Below are 16660 nucleotides of genomic sequence, written 5' to 3'. Positions count from 1 at the left end.
TCAAAAGCATCAGACCGGTTGGCCAATAAAAAATAATAAGGGCGAGACGTTAGCGGTAGCCCGAGTGGACAGGGCAACTAAGTGTTCAGTCCGGACAAGTCAAATCCACATCCGCTTGTCCGATGGGACAAGTTGAATTATTGCTGAAATTCCAGGAGTCTCCCGCATATTGATAGCGGTTCCCTGAGAGACAGCACGAGCACATGCTCTTTGCTTGGTCTTTCTAAGTAGACCAATCAGTGTTCTATGTGGACGGGCTTTACGTCTTCTCTCCTGGATGGAGAGCCCATCAGTTCAGTGCATCCAGGAGCATTGTGACAGAGTGCCAAAACAAAACACCAGGCTTTCGTCTAAACGGGGGAACAGGGGCGCTGCGCCCTCTTACTCTCGGCGTGCGCCTCCTTACCGACTCCGTGAAAACATCCCAGCAACACTACGTGACAATGTGTCTGATCATCAAATACGTTATAATTGCTCCAAAAATATTCCAATCATAGTAGATACACCGCCAGACGGTGCAAAAACAATCCGAATTGGCGTTTTCCAGACTGAGGCGCCATGTTTAGTTGTTTACTTGTCGCGACTGCTCTCGCGAGATTTGACATGGGTTCCATACAAGGTCAGCTGACTTGTAGAGCGAGATTTCTCGAGACTGAATGACCTTTCACCCACCGGCGCGGGAGCTTTTGACAGAAGTAGTTTGCGAGTTGTTTTTGTTGACACTTGGACATTTAAAGATGTCATCCCGCAGCACGAAGCGGAAGAAAGCCAAAGACTGTCCGGGGCAGAAGAAGATTACTACTTTCTTTTTCAATGTTGACAGACAATTTGTTACAATTTCCCTCTCAGACAGCCTCAGAATGTCCCATTGGAGCATTTTTCAAAGGCTTTGCACGGCGGGGGGGGGGGGGGGGGGGGGGGGGGGGGGGACCGGCACCATCTCCTCCCCCCGCTTCGCTCCCTCGCCATGGTGAGTGCCCTCATACTAAATTTTTCTAGAAAAAACCCTGTACTCGTACCTTATTGACAAGACTTCAGTGTACACCCACGAAAAACTTCGTGCCTACAAGTCTTTAGACGCATATGATTGTTATGTGCGGGCATGTACAACTTGATTAACAATGGGACATTCATATTCATTTTGTTTTAATCAAATTATGCCAGTGATGTGATGGCAATGTGGCTTTAGCTACAACAGCAAATACCAACACTAAACAGCAATTTGCAGGAGGCAATGGCATGAAAGGAATGATAGTGTAAAGAGTGCAGCTAAGAGAAATCAGAGCTGCGTAAAAAGCGAGAGGCAGAGAGCAGAAATGAAACTGAACGGGGCGGGAGCTAGGTTAGAGCAGTCAACGCAAGTTGGCATTTAGAGTGAGGGCACACAATTTTACCTTTCCATCCTTGCACCATCTCCCCCCCCCCCCCGCTTCGCTCCCTCGCCATGGTGAGTGCCCTCATACTAAATTTTTCTAGAAAAACCCTGAAACACCAACCCAAAAAAAAAAACCCCACCCTACACTCACTCCACCTCAGACTACAGAAAACTAAACAGGGGGTTTCATGAGTGTTAGTACCTAATGTATCAATATCAGTAAGCTGTAACCAACTGGAACATCCTTGCCCCCATACTTTTTTCTAGACATGGAAGTGACCCGTGTGTACTACTGTTTTCTTGGGTATAACTTTAAGCATGTTTTTCTTGAATCTTCTGGCATTTTCTTGTAAATTATATTCATTCAATTTGCAGTGTAATTAGCAACTAGTGTCTAGTGTAATTTGGCCTTTGAAGATCACAAAAATGTGCCTGGAAATGGCTGAGAAGCCATCTAAAGACCTTCAGCTTCAGGGGCCCTAAGGTAGGCCCCAGGCCCCCTTGCTCCAGGTTTTGGTCCGTCATTCGGACAGGCTGAAATTTAGACACAGACAGACAACATTTCAGACTTGTCTGTCCTGTGACCATCAGCTTAAAATTCCTTATTTCCCCGACACGGAAATGAGCTGTAGGTTTTACTGAGCATCTTACAGAACCAGCCACAGTTCTTCTGGACACTTTTGCCCCTTTTCCACCAAAGCAGTTCCAGGGCTGGTTCGGGGCCAGTGCTTAGTTTGGAACCAGGTTTTCTGTTTCCACTGACAAAGAACTGGCTCTGGGGCCAGAAAAACTGGTTCCAGGCTAGCACCAACTCTCTGCTGGGCCAGAGGAAAGAACCGCTTACGTCAGCGGGGGGCGGAGTTGTTAAGACCAACAACAATAACAAGACCGCGAAAGATCGGCATTTTTAAGCGACGAGAAGCAGCAGCTGTACAAACGCAAAGTCATCCATTATTATTATTATTATTGTTGCTGCTGCTGCTTCTTCCGCATTGTTTTTGCTTCGATATTCGCGCCAAGGTTTATGCAAACGTAGTGACGTAACTGACGTATACAACGATGTAATGACGTATACAACGACGTAATGACGTGTCTTCTCTTGGCACCGCGAGCGATGGAAAAGCAAGCTGGTTCTCAGCTGGCTCGCAAGTTGAACAAGTTGTGAACCAGCACCAGCCCTGGAACTGATTTGGTGGAAAAAGGGTATTTGACTGTCGCACTTGCTTCTTATGTTTTGCACCAAAACCCAGCAGCCTGCATTACGCTTTCTTTTTTAAATCTTGAAAGTGCTCTCTTATGGAATATGCTGCTCAGATAGAAACATTTAATTTCGTGCTGGAAAACAAATGTTTGGAACTCTAAAATGTTTCTGTACTGACTCGATAATGTAGAAGTCATAAAATAGAAATTTATAACAAAGTTTGTATGGTGGGGGAGTATGCCTAAGACTTTTGCACAGTACTGTACATTATGTAAATACTGGGCGTTTTGTTAAATGACACCTCACCTGTGCCCTCTTCTCCATGTCCTGGCATGTGCCCAGCTGCTCCTCCATTGCTGCCCGGATCTGCCGAGCCTCGTATTCCAGCTGCCTGCGAGTCATGTCTGTCTGTAATGAGAACTACACAGCAAAAATGAAGATAATTAATAAATAAAAACTAGCTAAGCTACTGCAACATGCCACCAATATACAAAAGTAATTTCTGATTAAATACACCATGGCAATGGTGAAATAAGACCATTTATTTTTTTCGCGGTCCAAATCCTGTGCTCTGATTGGCTGGCGAGCGGGTCCGTATCCTACGGTACGGACCTCAGTTACGGACCCCGGTTATGGACCTCTGGCGACTCGCTCATTCAGAACAAACAACATGGTAGCATTTTTTGTCAACATTTATTTATTTATTTTTTATAAGATTATCAAAAATCTTGTAAATTTTTGTGAGCATTTCTCAGGAAAATAGCATTAATTTTACAGCATGGATAGCGATAACGACAGGGTTCACAGCGAAAGCGAGTTTTACTACCCCGAGGAAGAAGAAATGAAATAAAACATTTCAGGAGAAAGCTAAAAACCTCTAACTTGCTAACAGTTTGATCTCATTAGTTAATGAGGCCCATTTTGGGCCATGTTATCCTAATACATAATATTACGTTCGGTAAAAACTTTAAACCAGTACAATCTCTTCTTCAAAGTTTCACCAAATGGCTTTATTTATGCAATATAAAAAGGTCATAATACTGTATAATTTTGGTCGAGCAAAAACATGGCTGAATCCTGAATGACTCAGTTTTGTATAAATAGGGGACTACATAGGCGGCAAAATGTAGTTTTTTTCCTGCCATGGAAGTGCACTTGTATACCGAGGAGGAAGCCATTTGCATTACAGCCGTGAATGAGGATTCAAAATGGCGGCTCAGCTCGGTTTTCCCTTTCGGGCGCTCTCGTTTTCTGTTAGAATTTGGTAAAGAAAAAAAATATATATATATTATTTACCAGCTTAAGGTCGGTCCGTATGGTGAAATACCGTGACCTCGGCCTTGAATACTGACCTCGGCCCAGAGGGCCTCGCTCAGTACTTTCAAGACCTCGGTCACGGTATTTCACCATACGGACCTCCCAGCTGGTAAATAACATATGTATGATCAATTTAATTTATGAATGTACATTCTCAGTCAGTGGCAGGCTGTCAATCCTTTTGGTGAGGTTTTGCAACTGGGCATAGTACCAATCCTTCTCTTTCTCCTCTTTCTGAAGTTCAGCCATTAACAAGGACCTAAACAGACAAGAACACCACAAACAATGCTGTTAAATATTACTTGGTAATAAAAATACATTATTACACAATGACAGCCGGGAAGTAACAGAGCAATACAGCATCAGGGTTAAGTATGAAATTAGCACAAAAACTATTTTAGATCGAGGTGACCGCTCTGATTAGAGGACGCGAGATCCTTTGGAACCCAGAAAATCTAAACGAGCTCAAAGAAAATAAGTGATAACTTCAGAAGGAGGCGGCTCACCTCTCCTTTTCAAGCTCTTCCAGATATCCGGCGCTGTCTCTGCCCCCGTTGGTCACTCCTCTCCTGGGAAACGATCCCATGGGGCTGCTGTCAGCAGAGCGGCCTGAACTTGAGCCCGGCATGGACACCTTCGGTCTCAGCTTAACCCCTGAGAAACTGCTAGGCTCCAGATTTATCTCTGGAGAAGTGAAAAGGAGGGGGGGGGGGGGGGGGGGGGGGGGGGGACATGCTAACGTAAACAGCTTAGTATCTAGTGGAAGGATTTTTGAACAAGGACTTGCAATACTTAAATTTATAGAAATAATTAATATTTTCAAAAGGACTAACTGATGTTGCGCATGATTAAAAAAAATAACCCTGTATCCTTATACACTGCGGTCAGATGTATGTGGACACTCCGGTTATAACCTCTACTCTTCTGGGAAGGCTTTCTTCTAAATTTTGGAGCATGGCTGTAGGGATTTGGCCATAAGAGAATTAATGCAGCTAGGCACCTATTTTGGTGGTATGGTGTCCCAATTCATCCCAAACGTGTTCAGAAGGGTTGAGTTCTTCCACTCCAGCTTTAGCAAACCAGGTCTTCATGGGCCTTGCTTTGTGCACAGGCGCCTTGTCATGCTGGAACAGGTTTGGGGCTTTTAGTTGCAGTGAAATTGTAATGTTACAGCGTACAAAGTCATTCCTCGCAATTGTGTGTCCAGCTTTGTGGAAGGCCCACATATGGATGTGATGATCAGGTGTACACCAACTTTTGGCTACATCGAGCAAGCAAATAAATAAACTCATCCGATTCACTCAACACTCCTACCTTTAAGCCTTTCCAAAAAGTCAATCTGGCCTTGGGAATCTTTAGAGTCTTCTTCAATACTTCCTTGGAGCTGCTTCAGCACCTCCTGCATCAGACGGACAGACAGAAAATTTTCACCACCTTCTCCGACAAACACAAAACCTCCCGTGAGATCTTTAGATCCTGGAGATCAAGCAAAGTACCTGACTAAAAGGAGGGAAATGTTTGCAGCTCTTTTTGTCTGTAGGTTAAAGTGGTTATGATAAAGAGAAGAGAACTGTGAACATCAAAGAGCTTTGAAGTCTCATCAAACAGTCTCTCTTGTCAGAAGCTCAAAACTGCTTTGAAGTCTCACAGATGTGATCTTAATTCGTTGGGATTCTGCGTTGGATACGACGAGAGATGTGAACGGAGAGGAACTGGCTGCTCTGTTAAAAGCCAGTTTCTTCAGCGTGCCTTTAAACAGAAGCGCCTGTCCAGATGGCTCAGGAATTTAATTTACAAACATTTTAGAAAGAAAGAACAAAAAAAAAAAAAAACCCACAAGACCTCAGGATTAAGCTTCATTTTAGAAATATACATGCAAAATATACACTCCCACTATTTCAAGTGTCTCGAATACCTGTAGTGACTAGGGCTGTAACGATATGCGTATCGAAATCGAGATACGCAGAGCCACGATCCGTATCGTGATACAAGAAGGCAGAATCGCGGTACACCCTTTCAAACTTCTCCTCAGCCCAAAAACAGAGGCGCTTCCAAACTTCAATTTATGAATACTTTACTTTTTATTTAAATTACATTTTAAACTTACTTAAATTACTTTTACTTTTTTATATCTATTAGTAAGTCGTTTTTTCGCCGACCTGCGACAATCTTCTGCGAGTCACTTAACGTCCACACTCGCCACTGGCAGAGCATTCATTTCTTTTAAGCGGTCGCCATTCTGGTTGCGACGCGGGGAGCGAATCTGTAAACAAGCAGCTCATTGGCTGGCTAGGTGTGCCACAAGCCAATCACAATCACTTGACCGGAAAGGCATGCAGTGTTGCCAGATTGGGCGGGTTTAGGTGCTTTTTGGCTGGTTTTGAACATATTTTGGGGTGGAAAACGTTAGCAATATCTGGCAACACTGAAGGCATGTCTGCTTGGGCGGAAGCCTTCTGCGGCAGTTACATTTTGACACGCGAGCAACGTTTCACCATAAAAATTCCGTAATTTCCATCCGTTTTCCGCGATCACAGAAAATCATTGGCCCTATGAGAGTGAGACAGTGAGAGAGCCACCCCCCCCCAAAAAAAAAAAATCTTAACGGATTTACACGATTTGGAAAAATGACTTTTTCAGAACCGAAAAAAACAGAGCTTCCGGCTCAACAGTATTATTTTGAGAAATAAAACAGTCTTTGGATATACATTTGTTCGTTTTTGCATACATATTACTCATTCTCTGCAGTGGTCTGAATTATTTATTAAATAGTTAATGTAAGTAAGTAAAAGTCAAATTTACTACTTTAAAAAAAACATTTAAAAAAAAAAAAATCGTGGGCGTATCGAATCGTGGGTCAAAAATCGCGATACGAATCGAATCATGAGTTGGGTGTATCGTTACAGCCCTAGTAGTGACACAAACTATTCATTTAACTATAAACTGAGGATGTCGACATTTTAAAAAAGTCAGTCACATACATGCGTGCATATATTTTGTGCTATATTTGTGTTCTAACTAGGCATGCATCAATACCACCCCCACAAAAAAAAAAAAAAAAAAAAGTGCGCTGTTGCGGAGACCAAAATAATGCAATATTATATAGCATCAAGCAATCACGGGAGTCATCATTTTCTTGAGCTCTGTTTATAATTGCTATGCTCATTCTTTAGAACAATAGCTAGCTAGCGGTATTTAAATGTAGTGCATTATCTCATCAGATTAGTTACTAGTTTTGGCCAACTGTACTTCTGAGTCATCATTTGCAAATCCTTCATTGCCAAATCAGTTGTAAATTGACAAAACGTAAACGTTGATGGTGGCCATATGCTACGAGCAATCAACTCCGCGTGTTGAGTTTTATCAGGCTACCCGTATTGTAGGCACTACAGAGGTATTAGACACTTTATATAAAATAAGACCCAATACTTCGATGAAAGACATCTGATCAAGCAGATCTGGTCTCGGTTCAGGATTCCCACAGGCTGAAATGCCTAATGTTTAGTTACTTCTGTTCACACCAGGAGTCATTATTTTCAAGACCCTTCCCTGGGTAACAACTGGAGACAATCGGACACAAATTCGACAAGCTCAGCTGACCATACCCGAAACACAGCCTTCACTTAAACACCCAAGATAAAATGACTGCCTACTTACCACAATGCACTACTTTCTGGTGCTTATTCCATCTTCACATTAAAGCTATTCCAAAACACACTCTTTAAACTCCAGAACTGAAACAATACCATTCCTACATCCAGTTTATCGAGTCCTTCAGCTAATCCATCGAGCAGGCATCAGGGGAAAGGGGGAAGAGAAAAAAAAAAAGTCCTCCAGCATTGTGACTGCCTCTCAGGAAGCAGCTCTTTCCTCCCATCCCATCTAGTCTTGTGCAAAACAGCCACTTCCCATTCAGATACATGGCCTTAGGCCTCTGACCCCTAGCTGACACACATCACCGGGCCTTTTCACAGACGGCCAAAAAGGACACAAACAAAAACGACTGCTAGTCTGTGACGCTGCTGTCCCCCTCAAACAAAATGAGATGTTTCTGAGTCAACTTGGGAAACAAGAGCTTCGTTATTGGAGAGGAGAGTCATGTGATTGAGGACCTCTTACTATGCTCTTAGTCAGAGTAATATATAGAACAGAGAACAATAACAACAACAATTCTCTTGGTTTCACTTTGTCTCAGCTCCGGGTTACCATTTTAAACCATAGAGTCACCCAGAGAACAGTAAATTACAGTGTTCAAGCGGCCAAATCCACAACAGGCAATATTCAGCCTGACAAGTCGTGCCTCATGAGTGTAATTTAGCTTTCGCTTGCACCGTTCAACGCCAGGCATGGTGTCAGCTTGCAGGGATCCAGAAGGGACAGCAGATGCCCTTGAAATTCTGTCACACAGAAACCGTGATCCATAGAGCCCAACCACACACTTAAAAATGTCATTCTATCCTCCTGGTAATGGAAATCAATTTATGGGGATGGAGCCAAGAATACTAGGGACACTTGAGTATTCCATAGGGGTAAACAAGTTGGGAGGCGGGGGTGGAGAAGACCCACGGTCTGTTCTTTCCTGGGGATAAACATCCTTGAAAAGAAACCTGGACTAATAGGATGCCACTCAGTGCGTTTACATGCACAGAGGAAATCGAATTTCTGCCGTAGCGCGACTGAAATCGAAGTTCTAAATGCCATGGAAACACCTTAGCTTGGCTGAAATCGAACCGAACTGGATTTCTCGTAATCGAGCTACGCGACCTAGATTATGCGATTGTAGCCGAGCTACTTAGTGCATGTAAACCCTATCGAGCTACGTAGTTGAGCTACTTACTTCAGCACTGCCCCTTCCGGAAGTGACGAGACCACAAGCGGGAAACACAACAGCCTCGGTCGGCATGACAACAGTAGTAGAAACGTGCACTTCTGAAGCAATGAGGAGATAGAGTTCATGCTCATTCAGCTTCGATGATGTTCTTGTGAAGACGGAACTGATAACTTTGTTTACACTCTTGAATAGCTCTTCTTCATGACGACAACCGGAAGTGTACCAACACGATGGGGCGTGTAGCGCCACCTGTGGCTCGGGTGCACAATGTACCTCACACAATAGCTCGATTTCCTTGTGTGCATGTAGGATTGGATTTCTCTGGCACCCCTGCTGGGACCCTTAGCTCAATTACCGACAGTAGCTCGATTTGGATGTGCATGTAAACACACTGAGTCAAGCAAAGGGCCATGAAGGAAACAAACGGTTAAAAGTACAAGGTTGCATATAAAATATGACCATCAAGGCAGTAAGCTTAGCTTTTGTTTTGAGACAGGATGGGAGTTAAAATGTTGCTGAAGGCCGCTTGGTGTCTGGGTCTAGCGTCAAGCAGCTTGCACACAGCCAGGCCACTGGGCTCAGGAACGTTTTTAGGAACTAAAGGATTCGGGAAGAAGAGCTTTATCACCTCTCTGCATTTAACCCATCTGAAGCAGTGGACACACGTGAGCAGTGAGTACACGCACACATACAGTCGGCAGCCATGCTACAGCGCCTGAGGAACTGTTGGGGGTTAGGCGCCTTGCTCAAGGGCACTTCAGCCCAACCCTGCCCCATGTTAACCTAACTGCATGTCTTTGAACTGTGGGGGAAACCAGAGCACCTGGAGGAAACCCACGCAGACACGAGGAGAACACGCAAACTCCACACATGCCCCTTTTCCACCAAAGCAGTGCCAGGGCTGGTTCAGGGCCAGTGCTTAGTTTGGAACCAGGTTTTCTGTTTCCACTGACAAAGAACTGGCTCTGGGGCCAGAAAAACCGGTTCCAGGCTAGCACCAACTCTCTGCTGGGCCAGAGGAAAGAACTGCTTACGTCAGCGGGGGGGCGGAGCTGTTAAGACCAACAACAATAAGAAGACCGCGAAAGATCGCCATTTTTAAGCGACAAGAAGCCGCAGCTGTACAAACGCTTAGTCATCCATTATTATTATTGTTGTTGCTGCTGCATCTTCCGTTTTGTTTTTGCTTCGATATTCGCGCCAAGGTTTATGCAAACGTAGCGACGTAACTGACGTATACAGCGACGTAATGACGTATACCAGGGGTGTCCAAACTGATCCATAAAGGGCCGTGTGGCCGCAGGTTTTCATTCCAGCCATGCAGCAGCACACCTGACTTGGCTCATTCAATCAACTGAACTGTCTTCACACAGTCAAATACTTGCAGCCACACCCACCCTTGATTAAAGGGTGGGTGTGTCAGTTGATTGAATAAGCCAAATCGGGTGTGCTGCTGCATGGCTGGAATGAAAACCTGCAGCCACATGGCCCTTTATGGATCAGTTTGGACACCCCTGATGTATACAATGACGTAACTGACGTATACAGCGACGTAATGACGTGGCTTCCCTTAGCACCGCAAGCGATGGAAAAGCAAACTGGTTCTCAGCTGGCTCGCAAGTTGAACGAGTTGTGAACCAGCACCAGCCCCAAACCAGCCGTGGAACTGATTTGGTGGAAAAGAGGCAACAGAGCCGCCGGGCTTGAACCCAGAACCTTCTTGCTCTGAGACAACAGTGCTAACTGCAGAGTTGTTGTTAGCATGTGGTAAAAGTAACGCAACACAGTAAACACAGCAAAGACCTCAGTTGAGTGACGAGACATCATACACTTCTGTAATATTTTTAACTTGCCACATTTATAAAAGCAAATGCGTAGTGTAAACTTTGCCCAACATCAATCAATTCCAATGATGATTACTCCTTCCAGCGCTCACAAAGCATTTCATTTCTTTTGCACACTTTTCTGGCCAGGAGATTCAGGATCTTGACTGCCGAAATCTTATCAGCCGGATCAAAAATTTAGTGGCAAGTATTCATGGTTGGTGGTTTGCAGTGTTGGTCAGGCTTTCGTCTAAATGGGGGAATAGGGGCGCTGCGCCCTCTTACTCTCGGTGTGCGCCCCCTTACCGACTCCGTGAAAACATCCCAGCAACACCACGTGACAATGTGTCTGATCATCAAATACGTTATAATTGCTCCAAAAATATTCCAATCATAGTAGATACACCGCCAGACGGTGCAAAAACAATCCGAATTGGCGTTTTCCAGACTGAGGCGCCATGTTGTTTAGTTGTTTACTTGTCGCGGCTGCTCTCGCAAGATTTGACATGGGTTACATACAAGGTCAGCTGACTTGTAGAGCGAGATTTCTCGAGACCGAATGACCTTTCACCCACCGGCGCGGGAGCTTTTGACAGAAGTAGTTCACGAGTTGTTTTTGTTGACACTTGGGCATTTAAAGATGTCATCCCGCGGCACGAAGCGGAAGAAAGCCAAAGACTGTCCGGGGCAGAAGAAGATTGCTTCTTTCTTTTTCAATGTTGACAATTTATTACAATTTCCCCCTCAGACAGCCTCAGAATGTCCCATTGGAGCATTTTTCAAAGGCTTTGCACGGCGGGGGGGGACAACCGGCACCATCTCCCCCCCCACTTCGCTCCCTCGCCATGGTGAGCGCCCTCATGCTAAATTTTTCTAGAAAAAACCCTGTTGGTGACCCCTTCCTGTGAACATAGGTGGTTCTTTGGCCACAGTTAGTGAGGAGAACTATCAGACTACCAGAACCAGACCACTGACACTTTACAGTCAGTCAGCGGTGGTCAGGCTAAACTACGCTAGCTTCTTTGTCATTACCACAATTATGCAACAGCATTAGCAGGCATTACATGGAATCAATAATTTCCCACTTAAGCCTCGAATGCGTCATCACTTTGTATAGGTTTGTGTAGCAAAGATCTTTTGTCTATTCTAATCTGATGACTAAAATGGACAAATTCATGCCTCGCCAAGTGAAGCTCTGGACAGCTACTGTTTTAAGCACCGAGCTCAGATTATTACAACACACTGAGTCACCAATACAGGCAGAAAGAAAGAATTCACTGTCAAGTAAGAGACTAAACAGGATTCCCCCGAGCCTGATCCAGAGGTTAACACTATATGGCTCGGAGTAAACCACATGTTGAAATTGATGGGCTTTAAATCACAAATCCTTATCAAATAATTCCACAAAATCGGGCGAATTTTGCTGGTTGGAGGACCACACTTCAACTTAACGACAGCCTCTAGCGAAGACTGTTGGCAGCTTGACTTTGGAATTACTCTGTTATTTGACTCCGTAAACTGGCTTAAACCTACCTTGGCACATAATGGACACATGTACGAAAGCAGTGGCTATGTAAGCAGCATAGTTCTCACTCGCCTGTGTACCTTCGGTACATCTGGATGATTTAAGAGAGACATTCACTACAATATTACACAATTACATGATCGGCGACACAATTCTAGCTTATTCAGTCTTGCTCACGTTACTATTTTCAGATTACCGACATGCCGAATAGGCCATGTATGTGCAGCTGCCATCTTGTAAACGAGTCCTCAGTTACCAGCAAAGCAAGCACAAGCCTTGCCTTAGAGACGGGCATGTGTCCATTTTGGAACAATGGACTGCACTCTGGACATACAGTCTAGCGCGGCTAGGGGAGGAAGTCAAGGTATTAATGAATGTGAGGTGTTTACTGTCTGCCTGCAGATGTTTGTCTCCGGAAGCCTGAGAAAAGAGGAAATGGCCATGGGACAGAAATGGGCCGCATTCATCAGCGAGACAAAGCCAGGAAGGGAGGAAGGGAAAAGAGAGAGGTGACCGAGGAAGATGGCCGACTCAAGCCTGTGTCACAGAGCAATCAAAACGATCAAAATGGGTAAGGAAAAAAAGAGGACATGCATTTACAGATGCACATGGCTAAGAGTAGCAGTTTTCTGTGCCTTGAAATAAAATGAAGACTTTACAACACACAATAAAAAGCCAATTAGATTTTGTCGAGCAACCAGTGATCATATTTTTACAGGGTAAGTAAGCACCTCATTTCATTGCATCCTTGGAAGCTATTTGTTTCATTCAATGGGGAAAAAACAGAAAAATGTACATTAACCCAAGCTGCAAACTGTAGCTGTAGGTTTAAGGTTTTACTTTTTAAGAAGAGAAATCCAGACGACACGTGCAAACCCACAAACACGGGTGCACTTCAGTGGTCCAATCTGAAGACTGTAAAGGAAGACGACGTGCACTGCCCACATTCTTCAAGTCAGCCCAAACTTCAAACTGCACGGGGCCGAAGCAATGTCTCATTAGTGTCCAAAAGGCTGTGATTACTCTTAGAGCTGGCATACCTACTGGCATGTAGGACAGCTGAACGTTCCCATATTGGGATTTTTTCCTAAACACAAGTTCCCTGAAATGTAGGAGGACTTCTTTCCAAGACCTCTACATAACCCAAACTTAAACACGGTGAATTTAACATCTTAAGAGGCCTCACAGTTAGAAGCATAGACATATAAACATAGACGCCGCATTCTGCGTAGAATCATACGTCATCCTCGCCGCCATATTGGATGTGGCAAAGTGGAGACTCTTCAACCGTCTCTGGTATAGCGTCTAGACAGTAGCCGAGAATAAAGAAGCCTCATTCATGTGCTGCGTTTAACTGTACCAACACGTTTACCGTCCAATCGAGATCACATGGGATTACCTTTCACAGGTGAGACTGGAAAAATACTTTTCAATACTGTTCCTTCAGTCTTCGGTTTCCCAGCTCATCTACACCGGGGAGGTGTAGAGTTATAAGCAGTGAGAATTAGATAATACAGCGCCACACTATGATGAACGTTTTTGAACGTATGATGAATGTTTTTAACCTTTCTGAATGTGAAGGCAGGCTTTCGTCTAAACGGGGGAACAGGGGCGCTGCGCCCTCTTACTCTCGGCGTGCGCCCCCTTACCGACTCCGTGAAAACATCCCAGCAACACCACGTGACAATGTGTCTGATCATCAAATACGTTATAATTGCTCCAAAAATATTCCAATCATAGTAGATACACCGCCAGACGGTGCAAAAACAATCCGAATTGGCGTTTTCCAGACTGAGGCGCCATGTTGTTTAGTTGTTTACTTGTCGCGGCTGCTCTCGCGAGATTTGACATGGGTTACATACAAGGTCAGCTGACTTGTAGAGCGAGATTTCTCGAGACTGAATGACCTTTCACCCACCAGCGCGGGAGCTTTTGACAGAAGTAGTTCGCGAGCTGTTTTTGTTGACACTTGGGCATTTAAAGATGTCATCCCGCGGCACGAAACGGAAGAAAGCCAAAGACTGTCCGGGGCAGAAGAAGATTACTTCTTTCTTTTTCAATGTTGACAGACAATTTGTTACAATTTCCCTCTCAGATAGCCTCAGAATGTCCCATTGGAGCATTTTTCAAAGGCTTTGCACGGCGGGGGGGGGGCAACTGGCACCATCTCTCCCCCCCGCTTCGCTCCCTCGCCATGGTGAGCGCCCTCATACTAAATTTTTCTAGAAAAAACCCTGTACTCGTACCTTATTGACAAGACTTCAGTGTACACCCACGAAAAACTTCGTGCCTACAAGTCTTTAGACGCATATGATTATGTTATGTGCGGGCATGTACAACTTGATTAACAATGGGACATTCATATTCATTTTGTTTTAATCAAATTATGCCAGTGATGTGATGGCAATGTGGCTTTAGCTACAACAGCAAATACCAACACTAAACAGCAATTTGCAGGAGGGAATGGCATGAAAGGAATGATAGTGTAAAGAGTGCAGCTAAGAGAAATCAGAGCTGCGTAAAAAGCGAGAGGCAGAGAGCAGAAATGAAACTGAACGGGGCGGGAGCTAGGTTAGAGCAGTCAACGCAAGTTGGCATTTAGAGTGAGGGCACACAATTTTACCTTTCCATCCTTGCTTTAAAATGTGATTTTCGGCATACGCAAATAATGATGGCACAAAATCTGGACTGCTTGAGTCAAGCGAGACCTCTCCTACAAACAAAACTGCATGCAAAGCTAAGTTAACATGCTAACAATATTCATTACATTGTGTAACTATGACCCAGCTAATCAGACAAACGTTACCAAAGTATTTTGCTACATCAATAAACGAAGACTAGAAAGAATAAAAAAGAGATTTAATAAATAGCCTGATCTTACCTGTGATGAAGTGGGCGCTGCAAACCCGCGCATTTTTGATAGTGCTTTCATCCCAGTCTACACGTTTGATGGCTTGTAGCCATAGATGGTGATTTTTTTTGGAATGGGTGAGATCCTGCTGGAATTCTGAACATTTTAACCCCATCGCTGCTACGATTCTGACACCCGACAACACAACAACTAGGCATTTCTGAGTCTTTTTTGGGTCCAGGCTGCGCGCGCAATTTCCACTTACGTATGAATGACGTTTACTGCAAAGGGGTCTATACGTGTGTGTCTTAATGGGTGAATAAAAGGCATCGAGTTAAATATTATTGCAGAAAGGGGCTTTATGAAGTTCAGTCCATTTACTTGCATTGGTTTACGGGGAAGATTTGCCACATCAAATATGGCGGACACTCTGACGTATCCCAGCAACGGGCCACCAGCTCAATGCGGCGTCTATGTTTATATGTCTATGGTTAGAAGCACATTCTTCTCCTCTGTCCATTAGCAAGGAAGGGATGGATGACGGGAGTACGCAAAAAAGGGACTGAATCCGCTTCTGGCAACAGCAGATTGACTGGCTGGCCATCTCTGCTGTCTAATGAAAGGCCCTTTCTGTTGGATGAAGGGAAACAGAGATTGCAGCAAAAACACAAACAAGGAAAGGTCAGGGTTGTTTTACAATCAGGGTACAAAGTTTGTGTCACAGGGGTCCAAAATTCAAATTGATTCTTGTACCAGTTTTTAAGTGAAGGACAAGTTAAAGAACCGATAGGCATGTGTAATAGTTTGTATTATAACAAGATTAAGTGTCGCTTTAAGCAGGGCTGGGAGAAACAAATGAAGTGATTCTCGGAGAGGACTTTTTTTTTTTGACAATTCAGAATCCGCTACTTCCATAGTGCTTTTAAATACAAGGCTGTAAGCTTTGTATTAGTTGTCTCTAATATTTATGTCCCAATATCTTGACCACATTTTAGGATGAAAATAATCATTTTAGATATGTTATTTTATATTGAAAAATTAGCTGTCTCGGAGAGGACTTTTTTTGACACAATTACATACCAATTTGATCAAAATAGTCTGAAAACTTACTGGCATTCAACATTAAAACTTAACCATGTTTCCAATGATATGGAACCAAATGTGTGTTTTATGGTATAAAGAATGATTTATTTAAGTGCATCCCTTTTGGAGCTACCTGTGGTCAAAAAAGCACTTTCTAAATGACACGAGTAATTTTGCTAAATATAATAATAATAATAATAATAATAATGTTGAATTTATATAGCGCCTTTCAAAAAACCCAAGGACGCTTTACAATTATAGACAAAGAAAAAAAAATTAAATAAAAAATAAAAAGTAAAAAGTCCACCAAGTAGGGGTCAGGATGTAATTCCCGTGGTGTAGCAGCCACAGTCCCACCAAAAAGCGCATGAAAACGAGTCCCACATCTCCAGCACAGCCGCCATGACGCCGTCAGCCACATCGCTCAAACACCACACCGTGGATCCACAAAGCGAGCAGAGAAGCACCGCGACACAGAGCGCCGGTGTGTCCCAAACCGCCTGCACAGCTGCCGTGAGGCCACCGAGCAACATCACTCGGAACATCACGCCAAGCGTGTCCAGCGCTCTGCGCTTTAAATCACGATGTAAAATGAGCAGCGAGCTCACTGCAGTCCACAGCTGGGAGCACAGGCATCACCCACAGCGAACCAAG

At 44.1% G+C, this 16660-nt stretch overlaps 1 protein-coding gene across 5 annotated transcripts in view; it reads right to left on the bottom strand.

Annotated features, from left to right (window-relative positions):
• Positions 1 to 16660, bottom strand: part of apc (APC regulator of WNT signaling pathway) — a 76445-nt gene that overhangs the window by 17743 nt on the left and 42042 nt on the right. For 3 of the 5 annotated variants that reach the window (XM_060909094.1, XM_060909095.1, XM_060909096.1), the window contains 4 exons: positions 5208 to 5292; positions 4400 to 4577; positions 4044 to 4152; positions 2883 to 2996 (listed from right to left, as the gene is read on the bottom strand). In XM_060909094.1, coding sequence (XP_060765077.1) covers positions 2883 to 2996; positions 4044 to 4152; positions 4400 to 4577; positions 5208 to 5292 — 486 coding nt within the window. Of the gene's footprint in view, positions 1 to 2882; positions 2997 to 4043; positions 4153 to 4399; positions 4578 to 5207; positions 5293 to 7550; positions 7788 to 16660 lie in introns of those variants that run through there. The other 2 variants (XM_060909097.1, XM_060909098.1) reach the window with 2 other exon arrangements.

The sequence above is a fragment of the Neoarius graeffei genome, chromosome 25 (assembly GCF_027579695.1).
Source record: "Neoarius graeffei isolate fNeoGra1 chromosome 25, fNeoGra1.pri, whole genome shotgun sequence".
Lineage (NCBI taxonomy): Eukaryota > Metazoa > Chordata > Actinopteri > Siluriformes > Ariidae > Neoarius > Neoarius graeffei.
Note: the sequence above shows the minus strand (reverse complement) of the source record. Positions and strands in the feature narration are given on the sequence as shown.